This window comes from Corvus kubaryi, unplaced genomic scaffold (assembly GCF_017639235.1).
Source record: "Corvus kubaryi isolate FWS band 111438036 unplaced genomic scaffold, C.kubaryi_AGA036_p1.0 37041, whole genome shotgun sequence".
NCBI classification, from domain to species: Eukaryota; Metazoa; Chordata; class Aves; order Passeriformes; family Corvidae; genus Corvus; species Corvus kubaryi.
In genome coordinates, this window is record NW_024581018.1 from 413321 (window position 1) to 433072 (window position 19752).

Here is a 19752-nt window from a genome sequence, read left to right on the forward strand (position 1 = left end):
ATCAGTTTCCAGGCTCACCCACAGTACAGTATATAGAACAGTGTTGTAAGACTATTTTACAAGACGCAACCATTTTTAAGAATCAAATAATTTCCTAAACAGGTGACAAAATGAACTGAGTGGTCACCTATTAGCTATTTTTGTTGTCAAAACAGATCCTGAACAACACAGGGGAAAAAAGGAAAACACATGAAGATGTTCTAACTGATAAGTGCCAGGAGTGGCAGCCTTTGTCTGCAAAAGCTCCTTCCCCAGTTCCTACCTGAGGCTGGCATTGCTTTTGTTTTTATTGGTCGAGTTACGAGGTCCCACTTCCTTCACTGCATCATCCCAGAAACCCATGTTTGAGTTTTTGGTATCAGCATTGCTCCAGATGCTACTGACTAGGTCAGATGCCCACTGGTTGCTGGGATTAGTGTTTAGAGAGCCCCACACTGAATTCCCAATGCTGGTGTGCAGGTTAGAGTGCTGTTGAGACATAACAAAGAGATGCTGGTTATTAGCACAGACCCAGCAGAACAGACAGAGGGAACTGGCATGGCTGCTTTCCTCCACGTACTGATTAGATAAATACACATACCGTGGTATTTCTGACTCTGTTCGGCTGCTGGTGCTGCTGTTGCTGCTGTTTCTGCATCTGCCTTGCCTCCTCCTGCTGTATCTCCAGCAGGGACTTGGTGGTGCCTGTTGGTTTGGTGACGTTACCCCAGCCTGACAATTTTTGCTGCTGTTGCTGCTGCTGTTGCTGGAGGGCCTTCATTAGCTCACGCTGCTGACGTCTTTGCTGTTGCATGCAAGACAAAAGTGCTTGTAAATACCTACAGAAGATCATCACTGTTCAAAAGTCTAACTTGGAAACTGGTTTTAAACTGATTTCACTTTCTTCTGGAGAAGTCTGGCTGACCTATTATTGTTTTGGGCCATTACAGTTCCTCCAAAAAGGGAGACATTAGCTAACCAGTAAATACAAACTGTTTATTAGCCTGGCACAAACTAAATTTATCAAATCATGTCTGCAGTCAGCTTCTTGGAAGAAGACCTTCTCTCCTACCATCACCTGCTCCCCCCTCAGCCCATCTTCCCTTTAACTGCCCTGGTCTCGTACATATCTTTGAAGATGTCAGAATATAGATGTGAAATAATTTTATACTGTTTTGTGAACATATTATACTCCCAGGGTTAAAAGCGTGCAGTTTTCCCTTCTTTCAGATTCTTGTATTAAGAAGTGATAAAAACTTTCACACAAGTACTTACTGAACCTATGCCTGAAGGACAGAATTTTATTCGGATTCCTCATCCTCACCATTCCTTCTAATAACTGAAGTGACAGCTAAGCAGTCCCACAGCTGAGTCCCCTCTAACAAGTTGCACTCCACTGCTGTCAGTGTTTACCTCTTCTCGGAGCTGCCGTTCTCGTTCTTCTTCTAACTTTTGAATTTCTGCCAATGACAGTGTGGTCTGGGATTGACAAGCTCCTGAATTTGATTGCTGACCCCATGTTGAAGATGAAGGGAGCTGGGCCAAAACAGACATCATCGGGAATTACAAAACATTTTAGAGAATACTGCTGGAGTATAATCATGAAAAAAACAGTATAAACCCAGGGGAAAAGAAAGGCCACCTTTAAAGTTTAAAATGGTATAAAAAAGTATGAAAAAGTAGGAAATAGAAATAATACATTCTTTGAATTGCCCTCTGATGCATCAGTCTTTGACACAGTGTATCAAGAATAACATAACACATCGTTACCTGAAAAAAAGCAGTCCATTTAGATTTCAAAGACTTTAGGAATTCCAGGCTTTAGAAACTTTGCACTGGCCCTTGCTCATTGTGGCAGAAGAAGCATCTGTGCCCATCTGTGATGCCTTCCTAGTGTGCTTCTACTGACAGAACGTTTTTGGTTTTCAATTTAATTCTCTTCGTGTTTCTTTTCACATCAAGTCTTTACCCTCTTCCCTCTCCAGACAGCTCATCCATCCCTGCCTTGCCCAAGCTACTACAGACCACCCTGGACGCAGCTGTGGCTTTACTTCCCATGCTAGGCTGAGAGGAAGTTAAACTGCAGAAACCTTCAACCTTCATTTTAACTGCAGGTTACCTTCATTTGTGCAAGTTGCTGCTGTTGCTGCTGCTGCTGCAGCCGCCGCAAAGCCTCCTGCTGCTGCTGCCTCTGCCTCATGATCTCCTTCTGGCGCTGGAGTTCCAGCTCCTTGCGCTTCCTCTCCTCCTCCTCCAGCCGCTGCCGGGCCGCCTCCTCCTCCATGCGCAGCCGGCTCTCCTCCAGCCGCCGCTGAGCTTCCTCCTCTTCACGTGCCCATTTGGCAGCCTCCTCTTCCTTCCCAGGACACAGAAAGGAATAAAGTCTAAGGAGACTTCGCAGAATTTAAAACACTCTTAACTCTGTGGTACTGATATTCTGACATCTGTTATCTGTAAACTGTGCTGTTTGGGTTGTCCATTTAACTTTACATTTCTCAGGCAAGAAAGCCCAGTAATACAGCCTATATTACCCAAAAAAAAGTTTCCCATTGCTCCACCAAGGAACCTGGAAGAGAATGACATCTCCTTAATTCATACCAGCTAATTTCTTACTACTTTCCTTCTAGTAGATACACACCTTTCAGTCTGAGCTTCTGCCTGCTTATACTACTTACAGTACTGCCACACTTTCAGGGGAATAAAACTTGGCAGAAGTAACAGGATAGAAGAGACAGGTGACAAAGGTGGCATTGCACAGGAAGACTGCCAAAACTGATCATCTCAGATGACACTGAAGATAACAAAGTAAAGGCCCAGAGAGTGCTAATTCAAAATGAACTCTTGTTCTGGTACTGTACTCTGCCTCAGAAAGGAGTACAAATACCACGCTGCAAAGCCATTCCTAAGGCTCAAACGTGCAGGGAGACCATTCACTCCACCCAAATCTCTTTACCTAAGGCATATTGGATTCTGAATGTTTTGTCTGAAGTCAGGATACAAGTAAACAACCTTTTCACTCACGTGATGCTATCTACAAGCTCTGCCTTCCTTGACTGAAACTGATGGTCTCTCAAGCACTGGTGCAAGTTTCAAAGCCTGTTTGTTGTGGCAGCCTCCATAACTAAACACAGGAGGTCCCTTTTGCCATTTTTCACCTGTTTACGAATTAACTCCTCTCGCTGGCGTCTTTCCTCCTCCTCTCTTCTTCTCTCCTCCAATCTCCTAAGTGCTTCCTCCTGTTGTTGCCTCTCCTCTTCCTCCCGCTGCCGCCTTAGTGCAATTTCCTGCTCTCGTTGTCGCCTCAGGGCCTCTTCCTAAAGTTGGGAACAAAATGTCAGCCTATAAATGCCATTTTATCAACAAACCACATCAGAACACAGATTACAGCATTGTCTGGCCAAATGAGTAGCCTCAAGAAAAGCTCCCTAGCTCCAAACTAAGCTCTACCAAAACATTGCATTAAGCACAACAAACCCACATGTTAACAAATATTTTTGATGCAATGTGCATCTCCTACATAAATTATTTTAGTGAAAAAATAAACAGAAGAAATAATTGCCTATCTTTGGTTTTAAGAAGAATGGTGTCGAGAATGACAACAAAGGGTGAGACTCCTTTTTCCACTATGCAGCACTAGCAGTACTTGAACATTAGATCTATAAATATTTTAATGTGTGGGTATCATGAATTCCTTTCTTGAGGGGCTGTCAGCTATAAGTTGGAAGCTTTTCCTACTTACAGGAGTTTCTGAACACTGACTGTTCAAGAGCACTACACAACTCAAAACCACATCTCCAGACACCAGAAAGAAGCTGCAGCAGCCCAATGCACTTAAGGACAGTGTTACTTTTGAAGTCTCAAGGGCTTTGACTGGGATCTCCCTATACTATTTAAATACTACAAGTAACAACAGATCTCTTAAGGGCTTTGATTTTGGGCTATCAGTAAATTATTTAAATAGTTTCCAATAAATTATGTTTTGTTTTCCAAGTAGTAAAATTATTTGCTCAACTCAAAAATTAAACATCAGCACCCTTTCCTATCAACATGAACAGACGTTTTTCCATTCTGCTACTTGGTTTTTTTTGAAGAACGGGGACAAGCAGCTTCCTGTGTATTGTTAAATGGGATCCCACCTGAGGACCTCTTCCACCAGTTCTGACTTTCCCTTGCATAAGAAAGCCTTAGTTTTTGCAGCCTTTTCTGACCTCTGATGTCCAGCAACTGAGTTAAGGCCACCCTACTTTTCGCCCCATTCTGTTGTCTCTTTCTGACTTACCTAACAAGCTCAACCTGAAGATCTTGATTTTTGGACAAGAACTTTTTTAGGCTTTTATAATTTTATATTTTCCTTTAGAAATGACCAGTACCGCAATCATACTCCTACAAGTTTTTTATAAGCAATACATTAATCACAGGATGACGGGGGACTAATTGTGCAGCATGGATGTAAACTCTGGTAAATCAAGGAAGTTAACTGTGAAAACTAAGACCCTTGTATTCAATCTGACACCAAAGCTTCAGGTAGGTATACACAGCCCAGATAAACTGCACTGGGGTTCCCTAAACAACTGCACTGGGTTTTTCTCTGACAATGAACTTCAGATGCCTGCAACAAAACTGTCAGTAGACAGAAAATCTTTTATAAGCAATCCCATGGCACTGAACAGCTGCTGGCTGCAAGCCAACAATTCACTCATACTCCTGAATATCACTTAAGTGGTTTGGTGCTAGATGTAAGTGCAGTAAGTGGTTTTCTTCCACTAGCTGGACATAGAACAATAGTCTGTGATTCATTTTCTCATTAATCAAATCAGCTTTAAGTGTAACACATACCACCTGAACCATTTTTGAAATTTGGGTCTGTAACTATATTAACTGGACACATGCAGTCAAGTCACAGTAATCAAGTGTCCCCAGTACGAGTGCTGAAAAATTTCTGCTTGCTATGTCTTTTATTGAAAAGGCTACTGAGTAGGCCAGAGGTGCCAGTCTCTTGTTTGCCTGGAGACCACAGAGCAGGATCTCAGCTCAGGAGTCCTTACTGCCAGCCAGGCTGGGAGCGCTCACTGACACAGTACCTGGGAGAGATGAGCAGAGTCACCGAGTCCTCCTGTGGGACAGCACTTCAGTGACATCTCTGCCCTACTCTCCCCTTGGGAAACGAGGCTAGAATTGCCATTAAGAAAGCTGCATGGATCTCCTTCTTGCTCAGGCTCGCCAGGAGAGACACTGTTGAATGACAGCAATAAAAGACTTCTCTCCCCTACAGAACTAAAGATGAACAGTTGTACTGACACGAGGACAAAAAACCCTGTAAGATATGAAAAGCTGGGAACCACAGCCTTTTTTCTGACTCTTCACAGCTATAAAAAAGGTTGTCTTAATATTTACTTCTGTATCTGCTTTTGTTTGAGCATGTGACCAAAACCATTCAAAGCTCCAGCTTTCTGCCACTGACTGGCATGGGAAACAATCAATCCTTTGGCTCTTAGTGTTCCCATGTTCCTAGATTCCTGCTCCAAGATATTCCCAGTGTTTTTTAGCATCTTTCTTAATAATTGTTTTCAAAACATAAGACATCTTGCTGTACAGACAGCTTATTTGCGATCTTTTAAAACATCTGTAATATTACCCCAAAAAAAACCCTTAAGCAGCAATCCCCAGTTCAATAGACTCTGGATTTTCAAATAAAACAGAGAATTTTTTGCAGTTAGTGACACCTGCAATTCTGCTTGTCTATGTTACTAGGGCTCACAAATCTTTTTGCTCGCCTCCTTGAAACAGGTATTTTAAAGGGAGCATTAAAGACATAATTCAGAGAAAACAATTATTAGCTGGTTATTAAACCTCAAATTTTGTTCCTGAAAGGAATCAATTATTACAAAATAGAAGATACCAGACCAGAGACAAAAACAAAATACAGGAGCTACACAAGCTGGGCATTACTGTTTGCAATTCTACAGTGCAAAGTAATTGATGAAAACTGTGAACAGAACTGAATTCAACATTTGGTATGACATTTCATCCTACAGAATTGAATTTCTATCAGTTATTTTTTTATTTAGAATTCACCATCAACAGCATATTTACTAACCTTATATACTAGTCTTTTATGCAGTATTACATCAAAAGCCTTCCTGAAGTCCAGGCAGATTAAGTCTACTGCTTCACCCCTCTCAGCTCTCACTGTCATCTCCTCAAAAGAAGTTAATCAAATTTGTTAAGCATCATCTCCTCTGCATAAATCCATGCTAATAAATCAGTTCATCCCTGTTTCTACAATGCCTTCCAGTACAGAAGTCAGATTCAAATATTAGACCAGTTTCTTTTTTAAAATACAGAATACAATGTTAGTTTCTCTTTCCAGAGAAGCGCTTAAACGCTTTGTTATCTTTTCAAGATATTACTGCTCAGAATTAAGCATTGTGGCAATTATTGCATTGGTAATGAACTAAGATACTTGCTGTTACTGCTTTTCAACCCCGTTCTGCTTCCTTCGTGTAAATAGTTACTTCCCATGGCATCTCAGAACGGGAGAGTCAGACTGTTTACTCTACAAATCCAAAGTGAACAACAAAACTTTGGAATTTAACAGACATTGTTATACACAGAGGCAAAACTGTTAGAGTGAAAAGAAACAATGCAACTCTACTTGAAGCCAGCACAGGCGACGCACATTGAGTTACCAGGTGATCAGCTGAAAAATGAGTTCTTGTTATTGAACCAGATCTAAAGCAATCTATCTCAAAAGGTAAACTTTTAAGCGTATTACTGCTTCAGTCCTAGTTTGACCTCAAGTGGAGGATCCTTTTCCACCGTACAGCACAATGACTTCCTGCACACAAAGTAGATACGCTAAAGCAAGGAGCCACTTATTTGCAGACTTGATTCCAAAAGATACCATGAAAGTTATCTACGTCATACTGTGCCAATTAAAATAGATCTTCTGTGACAAAACCCAAACCCTGAGTGAACTGAGATCTACAACGAAATTCCAAACAAAAGTAGAGGTTCTAGAGGCTTCCTCTGAAGTGTCTGATCCTTAAAGCAGGAACACCCTTTACGACTGCCTACCTAAGCTCATAAGAAATACTATAAAGGACAGAATTATTGAGTACTTTTGCCTATTATTCATGTGGTACTTTTCAGGACAGTTACTGACTAACTCCTTAGTGAACAAGCTCAGCCTTGTGCTTGCCCTTATCCTTCACACGTGGAGTGAAAACTTTAACTTTCACTGTCTTTCCCTGCTGCAACACTTAAGGAGCAACTACATTTTCTTCCATACAGAATTCAGAAGTAAGTGCTAAAAATGCCAAACTAACAATGTCTCCATTTTGTATTCTTGGAAGATTAAGCACATACTACAATTCCTACATTCATTCTGCTACCGCAACACTGACCACATAATTGTTTTTAAGAAATATGCTTGACCAAACTACATCCTTTCCTTTCCCAAGCATCAACTCAAGTAAAAAAGCTGACAGACTATTACCCGGATAATAATTTATTCCAAAAAATAATTTACTAAGTTAAAAAAAAAAAAAGAAACAAGGAAAAAATAAGCTGAATGTCACATCACTTTTTGTCCACTATAGCCCTCTACCTCTTATTCATTTAAAACAGCTGCTCAAGCTCCATCTACTCCAGAACATATCTTCATAGAACACTCGACTGCATAAATGGCAAATAAAGATTAAAACATGCAGTAACTAACTAACTAAAGTCTAACATTGACACTAAAAAGTTGAGAAGGGATATTCCACATGGAATAAAGGCCTTGTGCTCACAAACAGAAACCTATCTTAAAGAGAAGCATCAAAGCCCATTTCTCAGGTTGCAGTTTGGGCTCTTAAAAAAATCAAGAACAGAAGAATCATAATTTAATATACTCACATGAAAAATATTAAAACTGTCTTCATACACACCTACCAAAGATTAATTGGACCCCACAGGATTCTTAAAGTGAGTTTTATAAAGTATTATAATTAATTAGAGATTAACTACATTGAGGAAACTCACTTGCTTCCTGCGGGCCAGTTCTTCTTCTTCCCGTCGTTTCCTCTCATCTTCCTGCTGCCTCCTAAGTAGCTCTTCTTGTTGCCTCCGAAGCTCCTCCTGCCTTTTCCTCTCCTCTTCCTCTCGTTTGGCCCTCATTTCCACTTCTCTCCTCTCTTGCTCTAGCTACAATTCACATAAAACTATACTCAGATGCAGGTAACGTATTCCTACACCATTTCTTAGGGCAACTCTGCTGAAATTATAGTAACAGCTTAACAGATGAAGCCTCAGAGATGCTCTCCCTCAATTGCAATTTTACCTATCGGCTGGCTGCCTACTGGGGTCAGATTCCTGAAACAGTCTAGAACAATTTTGGACAATTTCTGTTTGTAACAAACACCAGTTCTCTAGTCAGTCTTTCTACATCAGCTCCTCAAAATACCCTCTAACTTTGGAAGCGAGTACTGAGTTGCTTTGCAGTCATCATAAAATAATAATTTTCAGGAAAGGTACAGAGTCATACAGGTTCAAAGTCACAAAAATAATTTAATACTAGAGTACCTGTGGAATAACCCTGGCAAATAGGACTCTTATGATTCCCCAAACCAGTTCCGGTGAAAATCACAACAATTAAGAGAACAACTACCTGGTCCCAACTCAGGGCTTGGCCTGACAGCTCATGATGATCTCAGTTTAAAACAGAGGTGGCTAGTGAAGAGTTTTAATCACAAATGTAGAACACGACCGCTATTTCAGAGGTCAGTAGTACCTCCACAGCAATGGTTTCCAAACAGCAGTCCACAAGGATTTCGTAACTTGTTTTTATAACCCCTATTCTCTTTATGGTGTTTTCCATGAAAACCTAGTCAAAGTCATCCATTGAAGAGCTCGGTCTTCCATTGGCTCAAGAACCACAATTACATTGCAGAAGAGCAATCCCAACTTCTTACAGTACAAAACAGTTTCTGACCTTTGCAGCTTTGGCCTTCTCGAGTTGCTGAAGTTGTTCTAGAGCTGGTCCCTGAGCTGCAGTATCAATGGGCAGATCCCAGACACTGCTTCCTTCCCAGACTAGACAGTGAAGAAAACAAACATTGACAAGCAAAAATAAGCACATGAACAAAACGTAACTGAAATGGGAGAATCTTGGGTATGCTGTTACTATGTTTCAGGAACTCAAATAATGTTAACACTTCCACCTTCGTCAGTAGAGGGCCACCTTGTCTTCCAGCAGAACAAGGCTCGTCCATGACTGAAGGAAGGCTGGGTTTCCTAAGAAATTCTACAGAAGAACCAGCTATTCCAACTCCTCCTCCCATCAGAGCAGAACACCCGTAAACAGAACAATCCCTTCAGAGCTAGACTTCCCATGAGCATTGGAAAAATTACCGTATTCTTCACCACTCTCAAATGGAACTTATATAGTGCAAGGCAAAGCAGGCTGATCCAGTTAAACATCATGATGCAAAAATAACTTCCCCTTGTGTCAAAAAGGGAAGGATCATCTCAAAGATGCCGACTCTTAATGCATGGACTTTTCCCAAGAGACCTGACCCAGGCTAGGCACCTTACCTGTAGGCTGTGAAGCTGACTGAAGTTCCCATATTGAGCCAGTGTCCGGCACTGACACAGACCTTGTAACAGGTGGCATCATGTTCTGTTCAGATATTCTGTAATACCAATAGGAAGAGTCAGCATGCCACTTCCAGGGAGGGGAGTGCTCTGAACACGCATGAGATTCAGTAACTTGTAACACACTGCTTTCCTTCCACACCTCTATTTAAAACAAAAATATGATAGGACAACACTAGTTGCTTGCAGAGTTCTTGCTGATCTCGCCCCTGCTGCTAAGTCAAGGGCTAAGCTACAGTTTTGCACTTGCTGCTTAGAGGCCAGTTTGAAGAACAAGCATCCTACAGTACTGCAGAACAGGCAAAGCCCCTCTGTGACCAGCACAACACAGCTGCCAGACAGTTACAGTTTCAACTCTTAATTTCCATAAACACTCTCTGAGGCAAAGGCTACATATATAAAGAAGTACTCCATATCCTGAAACTGTTTCCTGTCATTCTGATACGTACTCATATTCTCATTACCATCTTTAAAATAAGTAATCCTAAAATATGAGCAAACTTAACTAGGACAGACAGCTGACAAGATGGAATTATTGTTGTATACAAACTAGAGTACAGGAAGAACAGAAGTCTGGGCTAGCTCACCTCATCTTCAGGGCCTGGAACTGTTGCAGGAGAATAGCGAGCTGCTGCTGCTGCTGGGATGAGAGGGCTGCCTTCTGCTGCTGAGCCAGCATCTGTGCATACTGTTGTCTTCAAAAGAGAAGCAGACAAATGGTATTTGTTCACTTATGCCCAAGTTGCAGAGAGATTCATGCTCTGGGACTAATGCCCACTGACCCATATAACATACATGCTAAATACTAGAGGAAACCACAGAACCGGAGCTTGGCAAGAATCAAAATGTAAGAATACAGCCAGCTGGCTCACATGAGCAGAACCAGACTTCTCTTCACCCTCAGCTATGTCACCTGGCTATTACTGCCCCATGTTTCTCTTGTAAGCTGTACAACACTGCTTTCCTTTTTTGTCTAAATTCCATAACGTTAGCTCAAATTGATCTGGTTTTGACCACTGCCCACCTACAATCAGTCTCTTCCCCAGTATGTCAAGGCATTGCCTAGTACAGGAGCAGGCTCTTGCTTCAATCATAAGCTGACAATCAGTATTGAAAAACTGTAATCATGACACATGCTTTCAGGTTCCCCTAAACAAGCAGTCTGACTGCTTTCTTTCCTCCAAGCTGCTGCAAAACAAGCTGTCAGGAACTGGCCATAACTGAACAACTGACAGCTTTGGCAAAATGGATGACAAACTGCTTTGCCCAGCAGGGCATTCCACTGATCTTCAGAGAGCTGAGCAAGCAGACTAAAGGTAAGTTCTGCCTTCTCCATCTCCAGTTCCAAAGATGTGTAGCCTTCCCCTGACGTCACAACATCTGAAGGTCGTTACTAGGACACCTGGGATCCAGTCTGACCATAACAGCTACCTATAAAGCAGGTCTCACCAAAGTAGCAATGTGTAACACTGAAAAGGACTCTGAAAAGTGAGCCTGGGGCAGCCGCACTGCCCTAATCCCATAGACTATCAACATCTCTGGTGTTTGTGGAAGCAGCTATGGCTGTTGGAAGTGAAGCACTCCCAGCCCCACTGCCCAAGGAAACAATGACAAGCAGCTGAACCCAGATGACTAAAAAGGCAGAGCAGAACAGAGCCACTGGAAGATCTCTGAGACAGGAAGTCTTACTGTATTAAAAGATGCTGATACTGGAGGTGCTGCATTTGGATCAGAGCCAACTCTTGTTGTCTAGTCAGTCGCTCTTGGTCCAGCTCGCCCTACGTATAGGGATAAAAAATTCTTTTTCAATAACATATATACTAGGAGTAGTAGATTGCAAATGCAAGAAATGTAAAAGTTGTATTTTGACCAGAAAAAAAAAAAAAAAGGAAAAAACCTAGACCAAGATGGAGATTTACAAAGCCTGTGAAATACACAGCACCCTTACTTATCACAGGACCCAGCCTCCCAGCCACAAACCTGGCAAACCAAACATTTTTAAATTACGTTTCTTTTCTACTCTTGCAAAAGTAATCTAACACCAAGTTCAACTTTGGTGCTCGGAACACCTGCAATTCCAAGACAGAGTAGATGACACCTAAATAATTAAGTTCCCACTTGTTTGAGGACTGTTTGAATACTGTAACTACCACATAATTACCAGATGCGGAAGCGGTGCTGGGCCTGGAGTGAAGGGAACCCTGCCCCACATTTTCATGATGTCTCCAAGTGGCTGGAAAGTCTCGTCACAGGCTCTCTTCACCAACAGTGACATCGTGAAGTATCCAGCCTGGAACCACTCTGCCATCTCCTGATTACTGAATGGACCTGAAATCACATCAACCAACACATGTTGTGGGGAAGGGGAAGCAAGGCCAGATTCAGCATGCTGGAAACAAGGAGCTGGCTTTGGTCACACAGTGCCCAGCACCAGGCGTTCCTGTCTGCCTCACCCACTCGTAGGGACACTGCTCATCCAAGGCTGGAGTGTCCATGCACATCTCCACAGGGGCTACAGCACTGCCCCACAGTCACAGGAAAAGTGCATTATGGCTTTCACCTTGCTTTGGAGGGAGACAGGTCAGCTCTGGGGTGAAAGGCAAGCAACCACAGTGGTGTGGGGCTTGGTCCAGCTAATTCCCCTGCTGTCCTCCAGCAGCACTCTCTGCTTCAGGCTCACAGTAGCTGCAGCTTCCACTCTGGAGCTCAGCAGTACCTGCTGGCTGACCGTGCTCGAACCGTAAGTGCTGCTTTCCCCACTGCACAGATAATTAAACAATCTTAGCCTGCTTCAACTCTTGCCTTCAAATCAGAGGAACTCTCATGTTTTACACGAGTTTTGCTTCTGGAACTTAGCAGATTAACAGATCCACGTCTGAGTGAACAACTACATTTTTTAGGATAATGAGGATCCAGTTTCTTTCCTTTGTAAAAATCTACACTTTTCCTTCTCTTCCTCTTTTTTCTGAGAAAGACTTCAGTCATTCCTTTCAAAGGAGGGCTTCCATACTAATTTTACATATTCAAATAGATGTAAAACCAGTATTGAAATATTATTTAACCAAGTAAGAACCACATAAATAAGTTTCACAAAAACATCTTCTGAAAAGCAGGAATATTCAGCAACCCTTGCCTTCTGTGTAAGGAGTAACTCTAGAAGGCAATTCCTCCTAGAGAATATGAAACCACAAGAGGCTATCCCCAAGAAGAAAAAATTATATGAAGTGTTTACTTTTTGACAACATATTTGAGGAAGTACCTAATCCAACAACAAAAATATTTAGATCACCCAGCAATAAACACCCAGCAGTGACTGACATATACTGAGCAAATAGAAGCACTTCATGGTTAACATTCTTTAAACTTGAAGGGGTGAGAAGAAAACCCTAAAGATATGCAATACCTGCAGACAAGAGATTGGCACAGATCTCACAAACAACACCCCCACCAATCCTATCTGGAGTTCACAGCTGAGAAGTCATTCACACTACACAGTGTGAAGTACAGCAAGGAAGAAATACACTGTTTAACTGCACTTTCGGGAAGTAGATAAGCAGCTGCTAAAACAGAGCCCTGGGACCTCCAAAAGAAAAGTGCCTTCTGAAAGCAAAGATGCAAATATCTATATGAAAGGCCTGCTCCAAATTTCATTGAAAAAGAAAAAAAATTCTTAAGCAAAAACTGAAAGCAGGAAACAGTTCCTATCTGTTATATGAACAAACAGTGCACCGGCTGCAAGCACAATTTAAACAGATTCTGCACAAGCACTGGCTGGTGGAAACTTGATTCCTCTTGCCCCTCAATTCTAAACAAACCACCCCTCCCTGACTACTCCACATCATCAGGCTGAGTCTAGAAAACTAATTTCACGGTTTCTTGTGGATTCTTCACAACAAGCTACTTCAGTGGTCACGTTCTTTCTTTGTTTCCACTGTTATCTGGAAATCTGAGTAACGACTGGCATGTAAAACAGGTTTTAGTCTAACCTAATTTACAGAAACATAAAATGATGGCAAACCTCAGCCATGATAAAGCATAGTTCTGGATGTTAGGCCTGCTGAGCTCATGGGGGCAGTGATGAGTTGAAGATATATTCAAAACCTAATTCTAGAATGGTAAATTCCCTGTGCTGCTTCTGTTAAAAACAAGCGCCAGCATCTCTTGGTGGTAATTCTGTGAAGACCTCTTTAACAATTCCAGGAAACAAAAGAGGAAGTGTAAATGGCACAGACCTACCCTGAATTTCTCCTTGTGGATCTTTGTAGTACCACTTCTGCATGGCTTCATGGAACAACGGCATAGAGGAACCCTTTGCTCTGTGCTCTTGAATTTTTGCTGCTAGTCTTTCATCATCAAGGGCACTGTCCTGCAGATATGCCACCATTTTTTCTGCTTGCTGCAGGAGACATCAAAACCAGCAAGAAATAAGAGAGTTAGATGGGGGCTTACAGATTTGAAAATGTGTGTGTCAAATACAACCACCTTGTGCTACCCAGTGCTCCAGAGTGTACCAGGAATGACGGGCAGCCCCAGGACAGGAGTGACTGCTACACAAACCTGGGGCTCTGTCTACCATGCTGGCAGAATCCTGAACAAGCACAGCTCACCTGCTTAAGAAAAGCTTTAGAACAACTTGCCAAGGAGGTCTCAACACAGTACCAGAGTGAAAAATAAAACAGGCATGGGAGCATGAGCACAAAGAAGGCTCTACATCTCAGCCGCCACCACACTTTCATCAACAAGTCTTGTGCTTCACTTATGGGATTTTTGGTTGCGGTTTTGCTTGTTTGATGGTTTGTTTGTTTAGGGGTTTTAACAGACACACATAATTTCTCAAGGCAAATCATATGCAACTTGACAGTGGCCATAAGCACTATGGTCTCCAGCTCTTTAACACAGGGTATAGCATCCTGATCCATAAAAAGACAAAAGCTTGAACTTTTGGCAAAAAAAAAAAAAAAAAAAAAAAAAAAAGGAGAGAAGCAGCTTTCGGTATTGTGGAGTGTAAAGTTTCAGCTGCATTTCTGATTTTATTGGCTTCAAGTGTTTTTTGCATTCCACATTCCTCCAGTCTCACTACTGTCAACAACAAAGGAATTTGAGAAATTTTACCTGCTCTAGGTGTTTGAGGCCCTCTTCATCATCTGGGTCAGTGGGAATGTTGCCCATGCCTGGAGCAGCTGTGACAGGTGTTTGAACTGGCCGCAGAACAGGATTTGAATTGGAAACAGGAGGAGAAAGATGAGCAGAAGCAGCTGTGTCTGCAGAAATCTGTGGCAAAGGTTGAGCAAGAGAAGCCAAATCTAAAGAAAAATGTTGAAGTTAGTTCATTATCTTTAACATAAATGACAATTACTTTTAAGAACTTAATGCAGAGAATATTCAACGGCTCAAACTTAGCACCAAAGCAAAAGCATTTTCAGATCTTCCTGAAAGTACTGTTTACAGCACAGGCACCCAACCTAACTTCAAGAAATGAACAGTTTAGTTCTATCAGTGCAGAACTCGGCAGATTTCAGCATATCCCATTTCCTGGCCACACACATTTGTCCATAATACTCTGCTGAACCACACTGAGGCACATCCACAACGCATTTCAGTGTGGAGTACTAGTGCACTGCAAGCATTTGAGATGGCATATCCAACAAATCCTGTATTTATAGATCAGTCAGTGAATTGTGGCTTTCCATCACAATAATCCAGTCCTTGCCTCTTTTAAAGGGCCAGGACTACTCACAGTGAATAATGGAAACTTACTAAATTTATCTGTCAGGTTTATTACCTTCCCCTCTGTTGGACATTTTGGCTGACAGTGTATTCTCCACTCGATTCTCTTTATCTTCTGCTTTTTCTGTTCTTTCTGGCACAGACTCTTCCTTTCTTTCAAAAAGGTTTGCCTGCAGCAGGTCTGGAGGCTGGGATTTCGGTGGAGTGTCTGACCTGGCAGCTGGAGACGATGCCTGAGCTGCCTCCTCCACTGCTTCTGTAACAGGGCACAGTTCTAAGTAACTGAATTAACAGAAATTCTACATTGACAGTTGCAGAAGAAGTCTCCCTTACCTGCCACTACTTTTTCTGTTTTCTCCCCCTCTTTCTTGGTCTTTTCATGATCTTTGGCTTCTTCATTGTGGCTCCCTTCAGAATCAGACCTTTCCTCCCCTTCCTCCACAGGCCGGAAGTCCATCTCCTGTTCCTCTGGTATCGGCTCCTTCTGCACCTTCTGCAAAGTCAATGCAATCATCCATAACCCACCCGACATCACAGGACATTTGCTCCAAGTGACCCAAGGGCCCAAAGCAGCTTTTCACCTTTAAAGAGAGAAATGCTCCAGAGGAGTCAAAAGTGCCCATTTCTTCCTCCGCATCCTCCAAGCACCACTCAGGGAGACTGTCCCTGTCGTCGTCCATGCTGCCGCTGCCGCAGCGCACGCGGCGATAGCCCCGCTCGTCGTCTCGGTCCCGGAAATCGAACTCGAATCTCCGCCGTCGCTCCATGTGCTCCCGCCAGCCTGCGGAACGAGGGCCATCTAAGGCAGGGAAAGGAGCTTTACCACATGGTCCCAGGGCAGCACTCACACAATGGGGCGGGGAGGGGGGGGAATGACACAAGGGGACACTGACAGCAATTCAGAAAGCCCCTACATGGTACAGAGCCCCCCTGTGAACGGGCGACTTCAAGGACAAGGCAAAGAAAAGGAGCATCTCACCAATAAGCAGAAGCCTTTCAAATATTGTCCACAGTATATCCCCGCATTATAAATTGTGGAATAAGCACTAAAAACCACATACAGCTAAAAAAGCTGGGCGACAAAATCTTAAACAGGCACCAAAATAAGACAAGCAACACTAGTTGCCAATTGAATTTACCAGCCATCTTTGACTTAAGTCTTTTTTTGGCACCTTTACATGTATAAGATTTTGTATTTTCCTTCAGGGACTCTGCAGAAGTCTCATCCTGAACAGAACACCCATGTTTTTTCCCTCTTGCCCTCAGATACGCTTGTGTGCATATACATGAGAAATGGTAGTGATAACTGTTCAAATACCTTTGAAAGGACTGGTCAGTCTCTTGAAAGGTTTTTTTTAGCCATGGAATACCAAAACTTGGAAAGATAAGAAGTGGGAAAACTTTCCCAATTCAAGTATAAACTTCATATTCAGAAGACACTTTCATTCAGCCAAGCTTCAAATCCTCTGAGTGCAATAATGTTATTTAAACTGTAAAGCACTGGCCGCTAAGGAAAACAAATTGGGAGTGAAAGGTCTGTACACAGCTTTCAAAAAAAAGTAAATTCTTTTTTTTGCTCCAAGAATCAGTGCAGCCTCACAGTATCAAATGGCTACCAAAACAAAAATCATAGTAAAGGGGAGAAATGTGGTCCTGTTTCATGACTGAGGAATGCTTCCACACTGACCTTAATACCCTAACTATTAATATTAGCCATGCAAAAATCCATCTTTGTCTCACAAATAAAGGAAATGTAAAACAAACTCCTTCCAGAAACATTATGAACTTCAATCTTAAATTTTACCAAGAAAACACAAATGTCAGACTTTAACAATGCCTTCACTATTCCATGTGTGCTTATTTGCAAATAATTCCACTGGATAACTTAACCTATGCTTCTAGTTATGCTTCGCAAAGAAAGAAGTATTAAACCATCAAATCAGTGTTCTGAGGCAATCTTTTTAATGTTATTGAGGAAAGAGATTTAAGCGTGAAAGGTTGTTGACAACAAGACAGCAGTTCTGATTGAGTCCCTGGACAGACAGCTCCTCATGACAAGCAGCAGTGTCCATGTCAGGGCTCCCAGCAAGGGGACAAACAGAGCTATGGCCTGACTCTGGCAATGCCACAGAGCATGGATGAACAGCTCTGCCTGTTTGCTACCCTAGCGCTCACAAACGGCTAAGCATCTCTTCTTCAGCTCTCTTTCATGTGGAATAGGAAAATTCAGTATTAAGAATTTCCTGAACAGCCATAAATGGGCCTGCATTGACAGGAGCTGCTATTTTTCCACAGTTCACATCCCAATACCAGGAGTGCAGCTTTTCATAGTGAGACCCAGAAACATGCTTTTTGAAGGTGAATTTTGTTAGCCCGGGTATGTTCAAAGTTCAAATGAATAACGATGTAGCCTGCTTGCAGAGATTTTGTCGCATCACCTTTTACAGCTCCCGCATTTTCAGAGCTACATGGAGAGGCAAAAAGACATAGGTGCAGCAGACACATGCCCTTGTTTCTTAGTAAAAAAATGTTTGTAAAAGCCCAGTTAGAATATAGGCCATAATTCAGGTCTGAAGTGTCAGGCTGCCAACCTTTAAAGCAAGCCAGAAGTAGAGATAAACCTGAATTCTTACCTAAAGCTTTTTAACTAACAACAGTTAGGACACAAACATAGCTGTAGGTTCAGCCATATAGTATCACTAGGCACTAGTTACACGTTCAAGATTTAAAGTGTAAGGATAATTTTCAGCTTAATTAACTCCTTGCAATTTTTGGTGACAGTGTAGGTAAAAGACAGGACTACTGGCTGTAGTGTATACAAGTATACATTAGCCTTATTAGCAGCTATTTATCTCTTAAAAGGTATATTCTAACTCAGCACTGAAATTGTCAATATATACTAAAACAATACTAAATGCTAAACACTTAACAAAAGAATAGTACACATTTTTTGGCATATCTTATATATAGACCTAGTTCTTATTTCGCTCAATTTTAGTGCAAGATTCTCCAATGTTGCTTCAAGTTGCTTCAAGATATTTAAGAAACACAAGGAACAATGCCCAAAGGTTTAACTCTAGTTGAATCACAGCACCTGATTCTGAAAGTGGAGTGAATCAAGATGAATTTGAAAAGCCCTTCAAACAAAGCAGCAACTAAAAAGGATTTATATGAGCGTACAGGAGAGTACAGCCTAAGGTCTCTCTCGAATGCTTTTCAGGAAAAAGACCAAATTTGAACAGCTAAGTAAATTTCAATTTAAAGCAAAGAAAGAAAATCACATCAGAGATTTCTAGGCAAGAAAAAATTATTCCTATTCCTTAAGGCTGACTTGGTAACCAAAACCATAAACATCTATAGATCAGTCACTAGTTTTGAGACCAAAGCAGGTTCTGACAAAACAGACTTACCTTGCAAATTTAAAGGGCAATCATGGCATGAATGCAAGAATTGGAACAACAGAAAGAAGGGCTTTTTACACATTAATAATTTTAAAAGATGGTTAAAAATTAAAAATAAAAAAAAAAGGAGAATTTTGAAGCAGCCAATGAATCTAAATCTGTGGTCACACTCTTCTAGCAGATATTAAAGCCAGCCTAAAGATGCTAGCAGGGAGTACACAGAGTCAAGCCAAAGGAAGGACCAGCTAAACAAATGAAAACATTTCTCTATTTTTAGCAGGACATATGACTATACTATTACCTAACACCAGAGTAAGTACAAAGAAGCCATTTAAGCCACACCAATTTGAGTTAAACTCATTGTTTAAAGCAAAAATGTTATTAAAACCGTTTTGATAGTTCTGCGACTACTACTAAAAGGAGAATTCAAATACAGCTCTGATGAAAGCTGGAAACAGGACAATACAGCTGTCAGCTCAGGCTATCTCAAAATCAGCAACTTTTCTGCAGATTCACGTAAGTCTTTGAACAGGCTTTCAACAATACCTGCTAAAACTAACTTGTAAGGGAAGTTCAGTTAGTTTCTACTACACTGAAATTCAAAAAAGCAGTAATATTTTCCATGATGGAAGTGAAATGAATTTTCAAAACATTCCTCAGAACATCTTCCAAAAACGTTCAAGAGCTGAATGAACTTCTAAACTTTGAGGTCTAAGCTTCCTTTTAAGCTAAAGCATGAGGGCTGGTACTCAAAGAACACTCCACTCCTGAGTATCATGCTGCATCACGAGGTAGCTGGCCTGATGTCGCCTCAACTAGATAACAAAGCAGCAGTGTCTGATCAACAACTGTGACCAAACACTGGGGAAAAGAAAATTATATTCTTCAAAATTTGCCTTTTAGCCTTGCTCTAAATAGAAAACATCTGATAAATCAAGCCTTGGGCTCGCTGCTAAATTTTAGTAAAAGAGAACAGCTGTTTGAGAGGAAAGTCATACACAGCTGTGGA

At 41.6% G+C, this 19752-nt stretch overlaps 1 protein-coding gene across 18 annotated transcripts in view; it reads right to left on the reverse strand.

Moving 5' to 3' along the window:
- Positions 1–19752, reverse strand: part of GIGYF2 (GRB10 interacting GYF protein 2) — a 75578-nt gene that overhangs the window by 5147 nt on the left and 50679 nt on the right. For 9 of the 18 annotated variants that reach the window (XM_042020713.1, XM_042020707.1, XM_042020697.1 and 6 more), the window contains 17 exons: positions 15924–16141; positions 15676–15835; positions 15398–15598; positions 14728–14918; positions 13852–14011; positions 11777–11943; positions 11305–11393; positions 10203–10310; positions 9556–9653; positions 8954–9054; positions 8005–8166; positions 6077–6178; positions 3135–3293; positions 2099–2335; positions 1393–1515; positions 581–784; positions 263–468 (listed from right to left, as the gene is read on the reverse strand). In XM_042020713.1, coding sequence (XP_041876647.1) covers positions 263–468; positions 581–784; positions 1393–1515; positions 2099–2335; positions 3135–3293; positions 6077–6178; positions 8005–8166; positions 8954–9054; positions 9556–9653; positions 10203–10310; positions 11305–11393; positions 11777–11943; positions 13852–14011; positions 14728–14918; positions 15398–15598; positions 15676–15835; positions 15924–16141 — 2686 coding nt within the window. Of the gene's footprint in view, positions 1–258; positions 469–580; positions 785–1392; positions 1516–2098; positions 2336–3134; positions 3294–6076; positions 6179–8004; positions 8167–8953; positions 9055–9555; positions 9654–10202; positions 10311–11304; positions 11394–11776; positions 11944–13851; positions 14012–14727; positions 14919–15397; positions 15599–15675; positions 15836–15923; positions 16142–19752 lie in introns of those variants that run through there. The other 9 variants (XM_042020708.1, XM_042020706.1, XM_042020711.1 and 6 more) reach the window with 7 other exon arrangements.